This window comes from Pituophis catenifer, unplaced genomic scaffold (assembly GCF_029215685.1).
Source record: "Pituophis catenifer annectens isolate HBS135680 unplaced genomic scaffold, rPitCat1.0.hap2 SCAF_1, whole genome shotgun sequence".
Taxonomy (NCBI): Eukaryota; Metazoa; Chordata; class Lepidosauria; order Squamata; family Colubridae; genus Pituophis; species Pituophis catenifer.
The window spans coordinates 278,078,082-278,099,541 of NW_027256881.1; the positions used below are offsets into that span (position 1 = coordinate 278,078,082).

General features: G+C 36.7%; 1 protein-coding gene across 13 annotated transcripts in view; it reads left to right on the forward strand.

Moving 5' to 3' along the window:
- Positions 1 to 21,460, forward strand: part of GPHN (gephyrin) — a 242,592-nt gene that overhangs the window by 212,305 nt on the left and 8,827 nt on the right. For 12 of the 13 annotated variants that reach the window (XM_070937721.1, XM_070937660.1, XM_070937678.1 and 9 more), the window contains 8 exons: positions 1,971 to 2,063; positions 2,999 to 3,054; positions 5,026 to 5,145; positions 7,535 to 7,593; positions 7,738 to 7,891; positions 10,133 to 10,254; positions 17,859 to 17,946; positions 19,133 to 19,206. In XM_070937721.1, coding sequence (XP_070793822.1) covers positions 1,971 to 2,063; positions 2,999 to 3,054; positions 5,026 to 5,145; positions 7,535 to 7,593; positions 7,738 to 7,891; positions 10,133 to 10,254; positions 17,859 to 17,946; positions 19,133 to 19,206 — 766 coding nt within the window. Of the gene's footprint in view, positions 1 to 1,970; positions 2,064 to 2,998; positions 3,055 to 5,025; positions 5,146 to 7,534; positions 7,594 to 7,737; positions 7,892 to 10,132; positions 10,255 to 16,440; positions 16,567 to 17,858; positions 17,947 to 19,132; positions 19,207 to 21,460 lie in introns of those variants that run through there. The other variant, XM_070937712.1, reaches the window with a different exon arrangement.

Sequence of the window (21,460 nt, forward strand, 5' to 3'; positions counted from 1 at the left end):
TGCATACATAACTTTACATAACATTATAACTATATACCAGATACTGTATGCCACTCACACCAGTGGTGGCTTGGTTCGCACTGGTTCTATAGAACTGGTAGTAAAACTGGCAGGCGGCCCCACCCACTGACCCTGACATCATGAAAATACTTCTGTGCATGTGCAGAAGAGCGTGAGCGAAGCGAGCGCGCGTGCGCAGCCCTGTTGCGAACCGATAGTAAAGGTTAGTAGAACCCACCCCTGACTCACATATCCCCTAAACTCAAGAAAGCAGCCTAAATCAATGTAAGCAAACAATTTTGAAAGGCTGCACAAGTAGTCCTTAATTTACAACCACAACTGAGATCACAATTTGGGTCATACGTCATTGCAATTGTTATGCGAGATGCCCATATGAGTGCCTCACTCAATAATCACAGTACCAGTGTTTTGCTGGTTTCAGGTGTGATTTGGTATAAAGAAAGACAGAGTTCAGGTATTTACCGTGATAACCTTTACTCGTTTATTCAGCTAAATAAAGATGGGCCTCCCTTAGTAAGGGAGAACACCAAACACACTTTGACACTCATATGTCTGCTACATTGTCCACTTCTCCACCCAGAAGCACTGGGACACTCCACCCAAACAAGCTGGCACACTCTAAATAAGATAAAGAAATACAGAAATAGCCATCCACCACCCTTGGGGTTCCTTTGAAGACATCGAATATCATCTCAGGGACTTTGGGAGTTTCCTGAGGAACTTTCCATGACCTTGAAGGCCTGCAGAGGCAATGGTGACATTGGCACATATGCTTCCTCAAGACTTTCAACAGAAACATTAGATTCCTGGTGAACACTAGCACCCCTATTCTGGTCATTAAGCAACTGTGCAGATTGTTAAGTGACCATACAGGTTGTCCAGGACTTGGGCAGATCCTGGGGGATACACTGGTTCACAGATTTTTTTCCCCTCTACACCACGTCCAGAAGAATTAGGCCTTCTCCCCACCCCACCATTCTCCGGGAACATTTGGGCTTTCCCCTCTTCCAACCACTCCTAGAAGATCTGGGTCTTCTCTCCAATTCACTACTGAAGCACTTCACAGCTGGTCTTCATCTCCTGCCCCACCACTGGCATTTGTTCCCCAACCTACCACTGGTGCTTGCAAAGTTTGAAAGGTAGAAAGAACCTTAGAACATTGCAAGATGAGCACCAGCCTTTACAATGTTTTCAAAAGCTAGAAAGAGCCTCAGAAACTTCTCAAGACAATTTTGTAAGGGTCTTTCTGCCTTCAGAAACATGACATTTACTAGCTTTGTCCAGTAGCTGCACTTCACTTAGGTTGAGCGCATTTCTCAGTAGTTGCACAAACAGGGAAGGAAAGTAGGCCTGCATAGTTGTGCGGGGAGAAGGCCCAAGCCTTCCAGGAGGGAAGTAGACAGAACCTTCCAGCAGAATGGTAGTTCTCAGGATGCATGTTACATTTTGGTCTCGAACTTATGAAATAACTGACTCAAGATCAGGATTTTTTGAGATCAAAACATTTTGCAAATACATCATCATTCCGAAAAATCTACATCATTATATTACTGTTCTACTCTTAGTCTAGCTACAATAGCCAACATTCTTCTTTCTGAATGGGTTTTTCAATATTTTAATTTTTAAAAAAAATTGTGGCATGTCTCCATGCCTCTTCACAGATTATTGAGGATAAAATTAAAAAGGGAAGTATTCAAAATTTGAATACTTGAAAGAAATATGGGCACACTTAAGTAGAGAAGTCAGAACTCTTTTATATTAAAGTTATTTTTAGGACTCTGCATTTAGTTCCGTGCATCTCCCTTAATCTGGCTGGCAAACTTTGGAAGAATTTTCTAGATGCTCCCTTATAAATTTTGATAAAACTTGAAAGAGTTTTTTTGAAAATAAAGTTTTTGCTATCAGAATTTCATGTATGCGCTCTTTTTTTACCTGTGTTTATGTATTAGATGGAATGGGCAGAGTCCTTGCCCAAGATGTTTATGCAAAAGACAACCTTCCACCTTTTCCAGCTTCAGTAAAAGATGGCTACGCTGTCAGAGGTGAATGTTAACGGTTTTGAATATGACAGGATGCTTTTCTCCAGTTCAGTATCACAGCAGACTGCTGGTTTCTGTATGTTGCCTGGAAAAGCAGGCCCAATAGGCCTCAACAGCATTTTAGTCCTTATCTTAATGAAATTCATTCATACTTACAGGGTATATACTGTATTTAAAAGTAAGGTTCATTTATCATTACACAATATAAATTGGAAGTGATATTACAAATCAGTTAGTTTGCTTATGTATATGTTTTTTATTTATAATAAAGTTATTTTTTAAAAAAGGTCAGTGCTATAAAAGAAAATATCCATCCATCCCATTAAAGGATTTTAACTATTATTGTAGTAATATGGCCTTTAGTTGTTTTTTTTTAAGATTTCAGGATAATTTAATTCAGAGAAAAGTATGTTACTTTTCACCCCTGGTCCAGGTACTGTATGAGGAGGAATGAGCAAGAATCAAATTTTCAGCATATGCTCCGTTCCATGGCAGCCTCACCCCAGATCATTCCTAATTTATTGGCTGGACATATCAATAAGAATATGGCATAAATGATAATATTCTAACAAGATTTTTACATATACATTATTTTTTTCAACATAAATGGCACAATAAAATAATTCATTGCCTTTTGCCATAAGTAAAAATTGCAATTTTGCTCCCAAAAAGTAAGCCCAAGGAATATTTCTGTAAGAAATGTTAGTAGGGTGTGACACTAAGGTGTTTACATAAGGCAGAATGTATAATGTATTTTACATAGTAACTTGTACAGTTACGTTGTATATTAGGAAAGTGGTCAAATCAAAATTGTTATGCAAAAATATATGTGGGAGAAGGAATTATTAGGTCAGAAATAGCCTTAGCAAAAATAAAGACCCTGATAATGCTTATTTTATTGATAACTGTAATTATCATGATCCTATATTAACTTTCAGCTGCTGATGGACCAGGGGATCGTTTCATCATTGGGGAATCCCAAGCTGGTGAGCAAGTAGGTACAATGTATTTTGCTTCCCTTTTCTATTTTTTGTTCATTATGAACTAGAATAATCTCATAAAATAACATGAAACCATTCTAATGACTGTTATAAATAACACAAAGGTTATATGAATTATTGTATTTCTATAATTACATATTTTAATATGGTGATAGTTTCTCCATGTATATAAAATCTAGTAATAGTAGTAATAGAAAAGTTATTTATCATTTGCCTATAACTAAGTTCCTATGTACATGAAATAAAAAGACAATTACCATGTTTATTACAGTCATTGACACTAATTCCAAAAGTTAAAGAAATGAAGCAATTAAATAATACAAAGCAATTATAAAATCACACAACAAAATAAGGAGCCTCATCCAACAAGTTTAAATTGTTGCTACGCAAATCAATCTAATGGGTCCTCCTCTCTTCCAGTGGATAGTAGTATTAGAGAATCCCATAGAAATCAAGGCAAAGGATTGATTTGTCACTTAAAGAAAAAGAGGAATCGGAATATTTTAAGATATGGGGGCAATTTTATTATTGGTTGGAGAAGAGATATAGAGAGAGTAATAGTGTAAAGAAAGGTGGGAGAAATGGCATAATAAATGAAATGATAAATATTAAGATATGTGAAATAATTGAGGAATAGGGAGAAGACACAAAAGATGTACTCAGATGATACACTGATTGATTGATTATGTATTGTATGTTTGTTTATAAAAATAAAAAAAAACTTTAAAAAAAGAAAAAAAAAGAAATCAAGGCAAAGGAAACACTGAGAGGATCCCCAATGTCAGATCACATTGCCACTGCTCCAATAGGAAGACCAAATCTAAAGTGTGATCACGGTCTCGAGTCAGACTCTGGATGATCTGGGATAGACCCATGGCTGTCAAGGAACCCATGAACTCCCAAGCACCTCAGAGCCCATTGCTAGGGAAGGTAGATTAAAGTCCTAGAACCATGACGTTTCTCCAAAACTCCACTGCCAACCCAGAAATGGAATTCAGACAGCGAAGTTGCTATGCAGCAAGGAGGTTGGTGCAACAGCAACAATTCCCAACGGAGCCTTAGAGGTGAACTTAATGAACAGGCTCTCACCATCAGGTACCTATCTGGCAGGATTCAAAAAGGACAGATCACATCCAGATCTTGCTAATAATGACATGTTGGCATCTCATCCGCAATCAAATTATAGATAGGGGGAGAGCTATTACACACTGACCTGGCCGTTAGTAGCAGCAACCAGAGGACAGGGCCACTGAAGATCCATTCACAGGGAATTGAGTCTGAGACCAAGAAACTAGAACTGTTGTGAAATAAAATAAATAAAGTGCTGGACTCAAAAGAAACTTCTTCTCTCAGTTCCTCCTTCAAAAAAGTCCCTTGTTACAACTTTATTGTCAGGCCTGGAAGCCATCTTTTGCATTGGATCTGCAGGCCTGCCACGTTTACTGCTGTGGGAAACTGGGAGGGGGGATTCCATTCCTTTCTCAGAGCGTCAAGGACATCTTGTCCTGCACCTGAAGGGGTGCGGCTGGGAGGCATCTCCAATTGGGATGGTGCTTTGATTGGACCATGTGATGAATTTGTGGGTGCTGGGCAGGGACTTGGACTTTCATTTGGGTGGGGAAAACCTGGAAACTTTCAGATTTGGGTTTTTCCAGATGTGCCAATATAACATCTCTAATAAAATGGAACTTTGAGGAACTTCAAGCCTCGGAGTCTTTTTTCGTTGGGGGTGTTACTTGGAACCCTGACACTTATAGTCTCATAATTCAGGGTACTATATTTATTTATTCATTATCATCCTGAATTAAATTGCAAAGTGTATGCAATTTTATTATAGTTTTTGTTGTTGTCCTATTAAACTAATGAAGAAAATATCACTAATCCAAAATGTTAAAATATGTTTCATATATTTTATGATTCTAACATTTTAAAAATAAATTGACATTTTTTGGTATTTTTTTTAGCCAACTCAAACTGTAATGCCTGGTCAAGTAATGCGAGTTACAACTGGTGCTCCAATACCCTGTGGTGCTGATGCTGTGGTGCAAGTGGAAGACACAGAACTTATCAGGGAATCTGATGATGTGAGTGATACCAAAACATTCTTTCTTGCTATATCTGCAGCAGGGCAGCTCCAAGAAATCATCCATCAGTCTGTAACCCCATGACATAGATACAAACTTGCATTCATACATTTGAAACAAGGAACAGTGTCAGCAGAGACTAGAGACTGTAGACCAGGGGTGTCAAACTCAACATGCGGCCCGGATGCAGCCCTCGGGGTGCTTAAATCTAGCCTGCAGAGTGCTTAAATCTGGCCTGCAGGGCTGGCCTGGAAATAGCAAAGGACCAGCCTGCTGTGTCTCTGGTAGCCAAAATGTTTTCAGCCTGGACAGCTTCCTGCAGCACTCTGCCAGCCAAAATGGGGCACAGGGGGGCTACATGCATGCCCCCACACCCCGTTTTGGCCAGCAGGGTGCTGCAGGAGGCGTCCATCCTGTCTCTCCCCTGGCTGGCCCGCAGAGAACTACAATGATCTGGCCCTTGAAAAAATCCAGTTTGACACCCCAGCTGTAGACCATATATGAGAAGGAGTTGCATACATATGAGAAGAAACCTTATATAAATAATCATTAATTAATAAATATGCACAAAGTTAATTTTTGAGATAAAGGAGGAAAAAATCCCACTTCCCTCAAAGCATTTTCAGTTGGCTGTATTTTAATGGAACAAATCTTAAAATGGGTTAAATTCCAGCCATAGAAAACAACGGGAATTCAGAAACAAGTGCTACTTCCCTACATTGGAATTGGTCTTAGACAGAAGCTAAAGCATTAAAGGAAAGGGATTTTTAATGATTTCTTAATAAACTAAAAATAATCTTGGGAGTTTTTGTGAATTCAGTGGTAATTAGCACTTATTATGGACTTCACCCTATCTATTTAGCAGGCAAACCCAAATACTAGAATTGTGTCCTTATAGTCATCCTGTTTATAGACATAGGCCCAGTGAACAGCAATTACTTTATTGCTCTTTGCTAGTCTTATTTGGCTGCTTGTGTTTTGTGGCTGCAAAAAAAATAAGTTGCTCTTTTACCTTTATATGAAATAATTACATTCCAATAGTAAAATAATCCCTGTACTGCTCAAGTTCTACAAATAATCAAAATTTGCATTTAGACGCACCCTGAATTCTAATAGCAACAGAACACTAAGTGCATACCCATCAAAACTCAAGCCAAAACATCAACATATTACTTTGTCTTTATATATTTATAATCAGCAGCATTAGCACTATGTATGTGTAACTGTATTAAATATAGCCAGACACCTTTACATTTAGCTACCTAGTGTTAGTTTTATTTACTTACTTTCTGTTATGAGCAACTTTTCTGTAAATGGCAGCAGAAGACCAATCAGCTATGTACCCCTACATAAGTTCTGACTTCACTATAGGAGCTAAGTTTTTTAACTGGCAGAATGAGGCAATAAAACTGAGTCAACAATGGCTCTTCAGCTCTGAACTGGGCGCCTGCTAATTGTTCCTACCGTATCCCAATCAGTATAAAGCATTAACAGAATAAATATAATAGTACAACAGAAAACTAGAAAATAAAGAAAAGTTCAAGCATCAGAAAAGTCCAATCACAATGCCCAAATAATGCTGTTCATGCTGGTTACATTTTCTTCTGAGCATTGAACAAAAGAGCATGAAATAAAACTCTCAAATCACATGTGCTTTATTTCAAATTTGGAACATTGGATCACATTTGGAATATTTTGTTCCCACAAAAAATGTACATCTGCCTAGAAGACTCCATTGAATATAGAATCTATTTTGGTGGTGCCTTGATTGGTTTGAAGGAGGAATGAAAAGATTGATGGATGCATTCAGAGAAATATTAGAAATGAAATTTACAGTCTTCTTCTTATGCTTGATAGGTATACAGAAAAAGTACAATATAAAGTCTATTAAACAAGTTTGAGAAATACTCTTGTACTTTTAACTCCTGTAAACTATCTTTACTATGAGATTTATAAATAGAGAAATAGAGAAATGTATTAAGATTAATGTACTTATTAATTTAATTTAAAGTTGTTGAATAGCCCTCCCTCCCTCCCTCCCTCCCTCCCTATCTATCTATCTATCTATCTATCTATCTATCTATCTATCTATCTATATTGATGTCATTCTTCTCCAGAATAATATATTCAGGGTTGTAATTGGATGCTAATATTGATTCACAAATAACACTGAGTTGGGATTTTAATCAGTATTTGATAAATATATCATAATGGACTCAGTATAACACTTTAAGCCAGAAAGAACTTAACCATATTATGGTTTATTGTTTTATGGAAAGCTAGTCATTGCCTTTAACAGATTTAAACTTCTAGCCCACATGAACAAATCTGCTGTGTTGATACCTTACTGTGATGTAAGCTGAAATCTCTCTTATTTCCATAAATACAGGGCACTGAAGAACTTGAGGTACGCATTTTGGTGCAGGCTCGACCGGGTCAAGATATCAGGTTAATGAATTATTTATCTTTACATTTTAAAATGAAAAATAACTATTCAATACCTATAATATTAATACCTTTTGAAATGTTATAAAGGAGGTGTTCTTTTTGTTAGTAACAATTCCTCTCTTATTGTTTTGGGGACATATTCAGGCCTATAGGACACGACATTAAAAGAGGTGAATGTGTACTGGCCAAGGGAACCCATATGGGCCCATCAGAAATAGGTCTACTAGCAACTGTTGGAGTAACCGAAGTTGAAGTTAACAAGTTTCCGGTAGTTGCTGTAATGTCTACAGGGAATGAAGTAAGAAAATATGTAACATTTATAAATTGTCAAAAAAGCATGGTAGAAATCTTCATAAAGAATGGTACTATAATTCTGTTTTGATTATAGTTTTAAAATCTCTTTGATTATAGATTTTGCAGCCTCTATTGGTAAAATAGACATTTTAAAGATTTAATATAGTGCTTTGAAATATCTGGTTTCATAAAGAACAGTAGAAAGTATATTTACATTATACAGTATGTATAGTGGAGTTTAAAGTTTGTGAACCCTTTTGAATTTTCAATATTCCAGCATAAATATGACCTAAAATTAATCTGTTTTCCTTACAAGTCTTAGAACTAGATAAAGAGAACCCAAGAAATGAGTCAAAAATACTTTACTTTTAGTTTATTTAGGGAGGAAAATGATCTAAAGATACAAAAATGATGTGAATGTTAAAGTAGGTTACCCGTTCATTTGAAGAGGAAGTAAAAATTAATTTTTTCCATCAGTGGAATGATTCTTAGGTGTTCGGTTGAGTATCCTGCCTTATTTAAAGAACAGAATTCTGGATATTCACTATCAAAGTCTTATCTTTATAATACAGGTATGTGGAAGTATGTCGTGCTTGAATAAATGAGATTTCGGAGGAACTCCAATAATAAAAGGGATTGATGCTCATCAGGCTGGAACAGGTTAAAAAATTAGTTCCAAAGAATTTGTAAAACGTAATGGTAGCAATATTGCCATTTGCCTATGGACTAGGATAGCTTACCTCCACTAATGGAACTATGAATTCTAAATCATGTTAGCAACTCTACAGGAAAATATCAGGACATCTGTCTGTGCACCGAAGCTCAAGAAAAAGTGAATCATGCATCAGGACAAAGACCCAAAATTCACAAGTAATATGACTAATGAATTGCTAAAGCAGAAGAAAGTTAATGTTTTGGAATGGCCAAGTTAAAGTCTTGACCTTAAACCTCTGGAAAAGTTGTGGAACTGCCTGAAGTGACCACATCATGAAAGGAATGCCACCAACATCCCCAAGTTGAATTATTGTGAAAGTAGGAATGGGCTAAAATTCCTCCAAGCCCATGTACAAGACTGATCAACAGTTGGAGGAAACATTTTGTTGCAATTACTGGTGCCCAAGGAAAGGGGAGGGGAAAACAGTTACAGAAAGCAAAAGTTCACATATTTTTGTCCCACACAAATATTAGGTTTGGATCATTTTCATCCATAAATAAATGAACAAGTACAGTGTTTTTATACATTTATTTAATTGGGTTTTTTAATCTAGTTGTAGAACTTCTATGGAAGACAAATTAAAGTTTAGGTAATATTTATGCTGAAATATTGAAAATTCAAAAAGGATTACAAATTTTTATGTATCACTGTATGAATCTCAAAAGTTAAAAAAACCAAAATTTGTGTGGATTATGAAGTGAGAAACAGAAATTGAAGTGATACTGGCCAGAGATGGAATTCAGTCAATCGAACAGTTAAGCAGTACAAAATCTGAATGACTTTTATTTAATGTTGCATAAATGGATTTTATGCCCTGTGGTAGAATTTTCTCTCCATCACACCCTTTACAAATCTGTTCCAAAAGGTCCTTTAACCCACACCAGACAGCTTTGTGGGCCTACAATGTGTAGAAAGATACAAAATGACTTTCCATCAGCAAAATAATGTGACTGATAAACATACCTATAGATTATATATTTGTAGTTCAGGGTTGAAATCAGGGGTCCTTGGTGCTCTCTGAGCTTGGTTGTTTGCTTGCAGATGTTTCATTACCCAAATTAGGTAACATCATCACTGAAGCTATGTGCATACTTTCAAAGATAAAATCCCAGTAGGACATTAAAGGAAGAATAGATGATGAGGATCTGAAAGAGAAGGAGCAGAAGAATAATTGAGATAAGAGGGACATTTTTAATTTGGGAAAGCATCATGCAAGCCTATATGCATTCCAATCATGTAAAATGTTGCTAATAAAATTTCATCTACCTATTTCTCCTTCTCAACAACTTCAAAGAAGATCTTAGCAACTTCTTTTAATATCTGGGAACGTGCTTGAATTTACACTTACAAACCTTCAAGAAATTGTCTTTTCACAGTAGTGATGCACACAGATATTATAAATGTTCACTGTTCATAGTTTTAAGATTATTGTATGTAAGAAAGGTGGTTTCACGGTTCAATTAATTTATAATCTATTCCTAATCAGTTATTTTATCCATTCCCACATAATACTATTACTATTTTTTATAGCTATTGAATCCTGAAGATGACTTGTTACCAGGAAAGATTAGAGATAGTAATCGTTCAACTCTTTTAGCAACAATTCAAGAGCATGGATATCCGACAATCAACCTGGGGATTGTAGGAGATAAGTATGTGCATAATAACTCTTTGCTTTTTCTACCACAATATTATTTTTATATATCGTTAAATTGTGCTACCTTTTATCTCTGGACCAAAGTTTATTTAGCTGTTATTTTTGTTAATTTGCTTTGAAAGATATACTTGTATTTTGCTGGGAGTTACCATTATTACTACTCATTTCGTCCTCCTAATGGGAAGAATCTTATTTCTTATCCTTCAATTTTCCACAACGAGTTTTTTTTTGAGAAATGTAGCTTTGGATTGGCCAGAACTTGAGATTTGGTTAAAATTCTATGATTGCATTAATGGATTGCTTTGCAGCATGCATTTTGGCCATCTCTGAAACCTAAGCGGAAATAAAGCAATGAATACAAGAATGGCCACCTCTAGCATGTATAACTGGATTAGCTAAATATCAGAACAAGGTACTCATCAATTTATCATCATTCATTTAACAACTTTTTGAAGATACAACAGCACTGAAAAAAAATGCTTTATGATCAGTCCTTGCACTTATGACAGATGCAGTGTTCCGCAGCCATGTGAACAAAATTTGGGCAACCAGCATGTATTTACAATGGTTGCAAATGTCATGAGATCACATGAACACCACTTGCAACCTTTCCAGGGGGCTTCCAATAAACAAAATAGGGGAAACCAGTTTCTCTTATAAACGATGACAAAAGAGGTTGTGAAATTGGGTGAGACTCATTTAACAACGCATTGCTTAGCAATCCCAATTGTGGTAGTTAAATAAAGGACTATCTGTTTAGTAAAAAGGTTTCTGTGACATTAGGCCCAGTCAAAACATGCTGTTTTTTAAATAATGTTTTTAGGTATACATGGGATAGACCAGATTAATTTCTCTGGTTATAGATTTCAATCTGATGAATGTCATATATCGTTTATTGTAATATTTTTCTATTTTCATTGTTTCTTCTTTGATTACTTAAATTTCCCAATTTTTAGAAGCAGGAATTTTCTCATCTTCATTATAGTCATTACTTTTGTTTAGAAGTCAGGACATTCCCTTGAACTGCAATGAACTTCATTTAAATAGACAACTTTTGTGGAGGTCTACTTTTTCTTATGTTAACATATAAATGATGAGTCAGTGGAAGTTTTACTTACTTTAAAGACAATTATTTTTACATTAATTATGTGAACTTATTAAGACAATCAGACAATGTTTAAAAACTTTTAAAGTTAAAATTTCAAAGGTGTTTGACCTCTTCCTTGTACTCATCCTGGTTATCTCCTACAATTTGAAAAGAAAGCTATAGTTTATGGAAAGACATCAAGATATACAGGTACAATTGAGCCCCAAATCTCTGTTGCTAAGCAAGACAGTTGTTAAGTGAGTTTGCTCCATTTTATGACCTTTCTTGCCACTCAGTAAGTGAATCATTGTAGCTCTTCAGTTAGTAACACAGGTTAAATGAATCTGGCTTCCCCATTGACTTTGCTTATCAGAAGGTTGTAAAAGGTAATCATATGACCTCGGGACATTGCATATGTCATAAATACATGCCAGTTGCCAAGTGCCCGAATTTTGAGTATATGACCATGGGGATGCTGGTCGTAAGTGTGAAAATGGTTAAAGTCACTTTTTTCAGTGGCATTGTAACTTTGAATGGTCACTAAATGAATGGTTGTAAGTCGACTGATTCATATGATTTTAATCAATTAAATTAGGGATGTCAAACTCAAGGCCCCTGAGCTAGATACAGCCTGCAGGTTGCTTAGATCTGGCCCGTGGGGACGGCCTAGAAATAGCAAAGGACTGTGCCTCTGCTAGCAAAAATGGGGCACCGGGGGGACATGTGGCCTCCTGCCCCCTGTTTTGGCTGGCAGGATGTTGCAGGAGGCATCTGTCCCTTCTCCCCCCCCCCGCCAGCTCTCAGAGGACAACTACAATGCTGATCTGGCCCTCAAAGAAATCCAGTTTGACATCCCTGAATTAAATAGTTCTGCTAAATATTTGTCTACTGTCTAGTTTCTTTAAAGTCAGATGAAAGTTTGAAATCAGATATTTTCTAAGCAAGTAAACAAAAACATTAATATTAAAATTAGATTAAGAATCACACAGTGCTGTGGGGTTGTCTCCCAATACAAGATATAAAAATACATGCTAGGAATTATAGCCATATGCCATCATTCCAGTTTATATGTCTAAAACTACATTGCATACATATTAAGGCATGGAAACCACTGAATTTATTAGGGTTTATTTATAGTTGGAAGGATAAAAAATGTAAACTAAAACAAGAGGGATCCTTATTTACTATTAATTGACACTCCTCAGCATAAATCTGGTAATCAAATCTGCACAGTTTGGGTGAACAAGTAGGGATGGAAACTGGATGCAGCAGGGCATAAATTCAGTTCCACCACTTCTCTTTTTCACTGCATCCATCAGACTTGTTTAAGACACTATCAGCATTTTCTCTGAGAGAATATTGCATTATTCATTTCTCATCTTCTTGATTATAAAAAGGAAGGGATAAACTGTTATATGCAGAAGCCAGATTGTTTTCAAAGCAGTAAATCAAGTCTGTAGTTTATTGCATTCTGCCTCTGTCTCTTTCTCTGTTGGCTAAGCTGAAGTACAGTTCAGGTCCCATATATCTGCTTTGCAGTTTGCAACACTGGAGTTTTTGTGGGATTATGGGCAACCCACTTACTCATAATCTTGATTCACTCTGTCTCTTGGTGCTAGAACTCAAGATTCCCTAGCAGGTTACATAGGCAATTTGATCAGTAAATCTGATCTTTCTAGTTGTTTAAATCTCTGTCCAGAACAGGATCAGGTTTTTTTCCTACTTATATAAATCTTGCCTCCACACCACAGAACTCAGAGCTTACTTATGACAGCTGTACAATAAGTGCCTGACTGCAAAACTACAATATCACACTAACTTCACATAAATTTCAGCAGAAATGTATAAGCAGGAAGAATGCTTTCATGCCTAGATAACTTTTTTGAAACCACAGCTCGGGTTTATTTTTGTATTTGTTTTGTTTTGTTTTGTTCACTTTCAGATAGATTATAGATTTCTATTATTTTCCTTCTTTTCTGGGTATGTTTTGTATAATGTCATGATACCATTATTGTAAAACAATTCATTATAGCAGAGGTCCCCAATTCCCGGTCCATGTCCCAGTACCAGGCTGCAACCTGTTGGGAACCAGGCTGCACAAGCGGCAGGTGAGCACGCAAGCGAAGCTCCATTTGTGTAAGCAGTAGCCATGCACCCAAAAACATCCCCCGCTGCCATCACTGCCAGTCCACAGAGCCAGAAAGGGTTGGGGGCATTATAGCACTCTGTTGTTACAGTTGGAGACAGAGTTTCCAAAACTCCTTTAGGATAATTGACTCTTCATTTAGTGAGACTTGTACTTTTGAAATGTTAATATCAAACATGATAACAAATTTCTGCAGTTGACCAAATCAACTGAAGAAAAAAGTTTAAGGCAATAAGATATTATAGGAGTGATCTGTGGAATTTGTTAATGTCTATAGAGAAATAAATTGGAACTGTACTGTGATTCAGCTCCCAATGCCCACATCCTCTCATGCCATATTGTTTCATAATAGCTATGTCTTTTAAACTAGTGATATAATCACTGGTTTAATAATATGGGTGATTGCCAGATTTAATAAGCAAGTTACTGAAAATTTTTCATATGGGATTAAGCACATCAGCAGAAATAAGTAATCTAACCAAGAGAGATTTTAAATGAAGGTCAAGTAAAACTCTCTACTTTATTTAACTCTTTATTTAAAAGAGAGATTTTAAATGAAGGTCAAGTAAAACTGCTCTACTTTATTGAATTAAGACTTGTGTTGACTAGACCTACTTGATTTGTTAAATGTGTAATGTATCTGTTTGAGCCTGAATGGTCATGCTAGAAACTTAAAGTTCAGAGAAAAGGCCAAGCTAACACTTTGTTCCCTGACATCCACTTGTCACACAGAGGAAATTCTTAGCTGATACTTAAATTTTATTTCACAAATGAAAGTGAACTTCTGCTAGAAAGAAGTTCCCTGAATATGGGTTCCAGGACAAGTCTGAAAGCTCAGAAGACAAAACCTCTGGTCCTGGTGACCAACCCAGATTGGATTCCTAATTTTTTTCTGGGTGCTTGTTTGTTTTTAACATTTTTGAATCACTCATCAAGACTGGGCAGTGTACAATTAAATATTGAAATACGAAAACAGTATATAAATGTTAGAATGTTAGAATTAAAATTTTGGAAGGAGATAAGAATAATAATTAAACCCTGTGAAAAAGGTGAAGGAGGAGTTTTCAGGGCACCAACTAGTCCCATAGCTTTATTCCTTTTGGGCTCCTTACATGAGGCTTCAGAGCTTTGTTTTAACTCCTCCTTAGAAGGTCAGGACAGTGGGGGCATCTGCCTCTCCTCCAGAGAGAGAATATTCTACAGGACAGGGGCAATGGCAGAAAAGGATGTCAGAAAAGTTGGAGTTGTTTAATTGAAAAGATCTGCAACATACTTCCCTGCCTGACCAGATGTGACAGGCTAATGTAATGAGGAGAAGCTGGTTCTGTAGTTAGCTTGGCTCCATGCCATGTAGAGCTTTATTGGCTACAACCAACACCTTGAATTGGATTCAGAAGCAAACTGGCACAATGGCATTCATGGAGTAGAGATGTCACATGTGCCCTTCTCTAGGCATCCTAATACAGTTTGTGCAGCCTCATTTTGCACCAGCTGAAGCTTCAGAATACATTTCAAGGTTAGCCCCATGTACAGCACACCGCATGTTATCTTATGCTTCACAGGAGAAGGCTAGAAACTGTAGAGAACAAGATTGCTTGCTTTTCTGCTTTTGCAGCCTTCTGGATACCTGAAAATAACAACCAGCTTCTCTAGCCTAATTCTGGTGGTGTATCATTGTCTCAGAGTTCGTTGTTTGTTTTGAGCTATATTGCTTGTTCATAATACTGCTCGTTTATAATTCACTATCTGTTGCTTGATAGTCTTATTTACAAATTAAGGGAAGGAACAATAGAATAATTAAATAAACATGATGTCTCTTTGATTAGGTGTGATGAGATCACTGTTGATTCAGATAGTCTGTCTAGAGGTATCACAATTTGGTCTTATAAATCTGTTTTATAAATAGTACATAATATAAGAAGTAATATTTCTTATAAAATATTTTTTTCTAGAACTACTTTAACTAAATGAAGAATTGAGCCATGGAAGGATTAAATGTCAATCTGTATTAGCAATCTGTTTTATTCGCTTTGTGCTATGCCGAAAATCATTAATGTTGCTTCTTTGGAAATTCAGTACATTTCTAAGGTGACTTTTTGAGTTGGCTCTTCATCAGTATGGTTTATTCTGGTTAAAGGATCATAAAAGGAATGTAAGATGAACACCATGCAACATTTGCAACAATATCTGTAAGGTTAAAGCTTGTAATAGCAGACTTTCCCATTTAGATTCACAACTTTCTACTGATTTTTCTTACTCAGAGGTAAATGTGATGGGACAGTGATGAAAGAGAAAAAGTTAGCATTATATGTGATTTTTTTAACAAAGCTGCAGTATGCAGTCCTTTCCCTTGTAACTCAGATTGCCACATGTGCACCGCATTCTGGAATGCCCCAGTCTTTGAGTAGGACTTTCCAGGAAGATGCTTGAAATAAAGTCTCTTTCTCCCCTTCCTTCACATTTTTAAAAATCTAATCAGAAGATTCTCTAGTTGTCAGGTACTAACTTATATGACAAATACTTAACTTTTCAGGTTATTATCACCAGAATTGTTGAAATCTTATCCGTATAAAGTAGGCATGTTTGGTAGGTATTATAGAAACTGAGATGGGTGTCTGGAGACTATAATTTTATCTGAAGGAAGAAAGAAAACACAAGTCTGAGAAGATGACAGCAAAGAGCATTAGCTGGTAGTCAGGGGACCAAATAAAGAGAAGCAGAAACAGCTGAGAGCAGCCTGAAGAAAAGCAAAAGCAAAATAAAATCCAATAAATACTGAAGTTATACGCTGAGATAGTAGTAGTGAAGCTTCTTTCAGTCTAAAAAGGAATCTTAGAGAAGTAGAAGCAGAGCAATGCCTGAGAGCAATGGCTGAGCTATTACTATGGTCTTCTTAATAAATCTTATTAATCAGATCTCTGAGACAGTTGTTTCTTGTAATAAACTAGTTTCAGTCCTGGCTGATAGAAGATGCCTGACATTATGTATGGAATGAAGAAAAGGTCATTGGAGACTATTGATCTGGATCTTGGCATCCAGGTTTCAGTAATTCAGGAGGAAGGACAATTGACCACCCAGAGGACTGCTTATGATGGGGCAGTGGCAAATAAGGTCAGCATTAGTTCCTGAATTTTTTTAATGGAAGGAGACACTTATCACAGAATTTTTATTAAAAAAACGTTCACATGGATTTAATCTAAATGATTAAATGGGCTCATTTATTTAATGCCCATAACATTAAAAGAAAATGTTATTTTCTTTGTATCAAATTGTGCTTATATGCAAGGAAATGTGTTTAATTATCAGAACAGCAAAAGCAAATCCCATTTTAATCCAGTAGTCCCGGTGGTGCTATGATAAGAATTAAAATGTTAAATTGTGGAATCTCAGCATATTTTTTACCAGAATTAACAGATTTTTTTCCCCATTTTCTTTGTTGCTTTTACACTAACATGGCAAGAATAAAACTTCTAATGAGTGTATTTATTTTTTTATTTAATTAATTAATTTGCCATCCATCTCATAATGAAGACTATGGGTGTCAGTTATGGCAGGAAAAAGGCAGTTATGCAGTGCATAAGGCTGAAAATACAAAATTGTCTGCCTAAAGGGGGCCCTCCATAACGCAGGACCTATTGTTAATTAGCTGCAGTAGTATGCATTATAACCAAAACAGCTCTTAAGGTATATTTTGTCTATTACAGTGAGTTAAATTTATGTATTAAGTTTAAGAGTAATAATTTAAGAGTAACAAGTGAGAAGAAATAGGGCTATGAGATTTAGTAGATCAGCAGCAGGCTCTTTGCTGTGGATTGGATCTTGTCAATGCTGATAAGACCTATCTGTAGCCATAAATAAGAACTTCATGAATAATTCAGTCTGAGCAGAATACTTGTGTCTAGTAACAGCTCTGGAGTAGGAATGAGAAGCGTCAAATATCATGGATTTACCTTATTTCATGGGCTCTGTATGAATTCTGAGATTTTTGGAGACCAATTTTTTATTTCTAAAAAAATATTATTTCTTCTTTTCTTCCTTTTCTGACTGCTGCTTAACTTTCTGCTATATCCCATCAATCTAATTTATAGTAGTGTAACCTTGAAGTGGCTATATTTCCCTCTTGAGAGTCAGCCTGAAATAGCTTATTGCAAGCCAGTGAAATCTTTCCTGGATTCAATTAATATTCCCAGTAAACATAGAAAATTCTGTGCCTCCTATTATGATTCTCAGTTGTCTTGCTCTTGAAATTTATATTCTTCCTGCTGGTGAAAATAAAAGTTGTAACATTTTTAACCTCTTCCTTTGAAATACATAAAAATCTACACATACATTAGCATTAATCTATTTTCATATTGTCATCCTACAGCCCAGATGATTTACTTAATGCCTTGAATGAAGGAATCAGCCGTGCTGATGTCATCATCACATCAGGGGGTGTGTCAATGGGAGAAAAGGTACAGTATTGGATCAAAGCAGATGGTTTACGTTTAAAATAAAGTAATGGGATGAAAACTCTTTAATAAATAAGTAATAGCAAAGGGAAATCTTCAGGCACCAAAATGGAATTTAAGGACCTGATATTAAGGTCATCAAAAAGACAGCAACCTTGCAGCGCTGCCCAGTATTCAGACTCAGCATGGGTACCCTTTGTCTTCTCATTGATTGCTCCTTACAGGACATCTTATTGCCATCTCCTTATCTCAAATGCAAACTTTTCTGAGCCCCTGGATGTATCCAGAAGCTCTGGGAAAGATGTGGCTGGAAGGTACAGAGTGCTGCTAATGCCAAATTCAAAGCAGTCTTTCCCGCTTCAAACACTATCAACATCTGTGCAAAGTCTAAACGCTCTGGATGGTGATGTTACCTGCCATTCGTTGTTAGAGGAACAGTATGTTGGATAAACGTCAAAAATAAAAAAGATTCAGATATACTAATCAGTTCTGAAACATCTGAGCAATTGATACTCCTCTTCATAAAGGAACAATAGCATTCTACCATCTATGCAAAATTACACTTTTGTGATGCCCTTTCATGTTGTTACCAGTTTTATTACGTTGCTATATAGAGATATTTATATTGACATCATTTAACACCATTTGAGGAGGAAATTATATACAAATTCAATAAACTGGGGTGTGCAACCTCTTTTTGCCAAGATTTGCAAGGATTTGAATAATCTGTTGGTAGCATTGAAAGAAGTCTTGGGTGGAATGAGAACCAAAATTGTGAAGTTTTTTTTAATTTTTATTTTTTTATTTAATTTTATTTTTATTTGATTTATATGCCGCCCTTCTCCAGACTTAGGGCGGCTTACAATGCGCTAAGCAATAAGTTGGTGAGGTTGTGTTTTTTTTTTTAATTAAAAAAAAAACTTTCTGATACTTTGCCCTCTCCCAAACTGTAGGGAAAACAGCATTTATTAGATGTTTGATGTGATCTTTTGCATAGATGGTTTGAAATTTGGATTTACAAGTGCATTATCCTAGCCTGAAAATTCTGGTTGCCTATTCTTGAAACAAATATATTATCTATGTCTTTGATCTATGCCTCCTAAGCTTTCTAGGCCTGGATGATGGTTCATTTTACAAATATCTTAATTAATACCTTAGAATCCCTTTTTGGTTCTTTCTTTCCAAATAGGACTATCTTAAACAGGTGCTGGATATTGATCTTCATGCCCAGATTCATTTTGGCAGGGTTTTTATGAAACCAGGGTAAGTAATATTTCTTATGTAGCATTAGTCTTGCATATAATCTGGACAATATTGAGATCTTAATGCTTTGCCTAATAACCCAAGAAAGCATGTTCTAATAAGAAATATTACATTGCCCCTTTATTCTCCAAAATTATTCAACTACAAATGCTGCTAAATAATCATGCTAATTACTAGAAAGATATTGTCATATAAATCACTGTAAATGGTGCAGAAGAAGAACATTTTACATTTCCTGTTAAGATAGAAGAACCTGTTGAAAACAAAAGAATGAAGAAGTAGCACCAGTCAGATAGGACCTCGTTAAAAAGTATGGATGCTTTTACTTTACTTTACTTTACTTTACTTTATTTGATTTATATACCGCCCTACTCCCGAAGGACTCAGGGCGGTGAACAGCCAAACAGTAAAAATACATAGATACAAAATTTAAAAACAAAGTAAAATCAAATTAAACTATTTGGCCCAGACAGATGAAAACACCCCAATCATTTAAAAACTGATTAAAATTTGCATAATTAAAAAGAGGGAAAAGATTAGGCCAGGCCCGCCTGGTGGAATAAAAAGGTCTTAAGAGCGCGGCAGAAGGTGCGCAGATCCGGGATTCTCCGTATCTCCGGGGGGAGCTCATTCCAGATAGTAGGTGCCCCCACAGAGAAGGCTCTCCCCCTAGGGGCCGCCAGTCGACATTGTTTGGCCGACAGCATCCAGAGGAGCCCCTCTCTATGAGAGCGTACCGGCTGGTGGGAGGCTATTGATGGTAGTAGGCGGTCCCGTAGATAACCAGGTCCTAAGCCATGGAGCGCTCTAAAGATGGTAACCAAAACCTTGAAGCGCACCCGGAAGACCACCAGGAGCCAGTGCAGCTCGCGCAGGAGAGATGTTACATGGGAACGCCATGTCGCTCCCATTACCACCCGCGCAGCCGCACTCTGCGCCAGTTGGAACCTCTGGGTGTTCCTCAAGGGGAGCCCCATGTAGAGAGCGTTACAATAGTCCAGGCAGGAGGTGACGAGGGCATGAGTGACCGTGCATAGGGAGTCCCGATCCAGAAAGGGACGCAACTGGCGAATCAGGCGAACCTGATGAAAAATCCTCGCGGTCACAGCCGTCAAATGCTCTTCTAAAGACAGCCGTGAATCCAGGAGGACGCCCAAGTTGCAAACCCTCTCCGTGGGGGCCAATGATTTGCCCTCAGTGATGGCGCCAACTGACTATATCGGGATGTCGGAAACCACAGCCACTCAGTCTTGGATGGGTTGAGCCTGAATGTTTTTTGAATGTTAACTTAGATTGTTTGAGACGGCTTCCTGCCTACTGAGCATTTTTAATACCTCAATAAGGAGGTCCTATCTGACTGGTACATTCTTTCCTTGTGTGGTCAGCTCAGTTCATCTTCATTTAATTTTGTGCCTCTTCTTTTTTTCATTCATTTCTGTTTCTATGTGTAGCATGTTTTCACTGTTCACACCAAAAGAAAGCAGTGGGAAGAGATGCATTTATTTGTTTTTCTGAGACTGACAATTGGGAATTGTTTAATTGAGAGAATGATTGGTATATGCAGACAGGAATCAGCCAGATTTGTAAACAGGATACTTTTACAGGCAATTCATTTTAATGAGCAATGATTCAGTTAAGGTAAATCTATCCATCCAAACATACACACACACACACACACACACACACACACTGTACATATACATACATACTTACATAAATACATTGTTGTTGTTAGTTGCAAAGTTGTGTCTGACCTATTGTGATCCCAAGGACAACTTGGGGCCTTCCCCGAAGGGAAGGCCTTCCTGTCATCTACCATACATATGTACATACATACATACATACATACATACATACATACATACATGAAAAAAGATAACTTCCAAATCTCCATAACTGGTTTCAACTGGAGTTGGCAATAAGACCTTGGCAAAATGGGAGAATTGGGATGTGTACTTAACGTTTGTAAAAAAATTTCGGTCTATTTTTCTTTGCGGAATCATTTTAAATTCAGAGTTGTCTTCCTTTTAGGTAAATATTGTAAATACCGAAAGTTTATCAAGATGCCTCTGGCCTATGTCAGATGACAAACAATAGGAAAAACTGAAAGGGGCAAAGAAAGGTCAAAATTTATCATGGGAGAAACAAACTTCAATCTAGAATCAGATTTTTTTAACAAAACAAGAAGCAGGAAGGACTGGACTCCCCCACTTTTTCCCTTCATTAAAACATTCAGATGATTGATGATATGAAA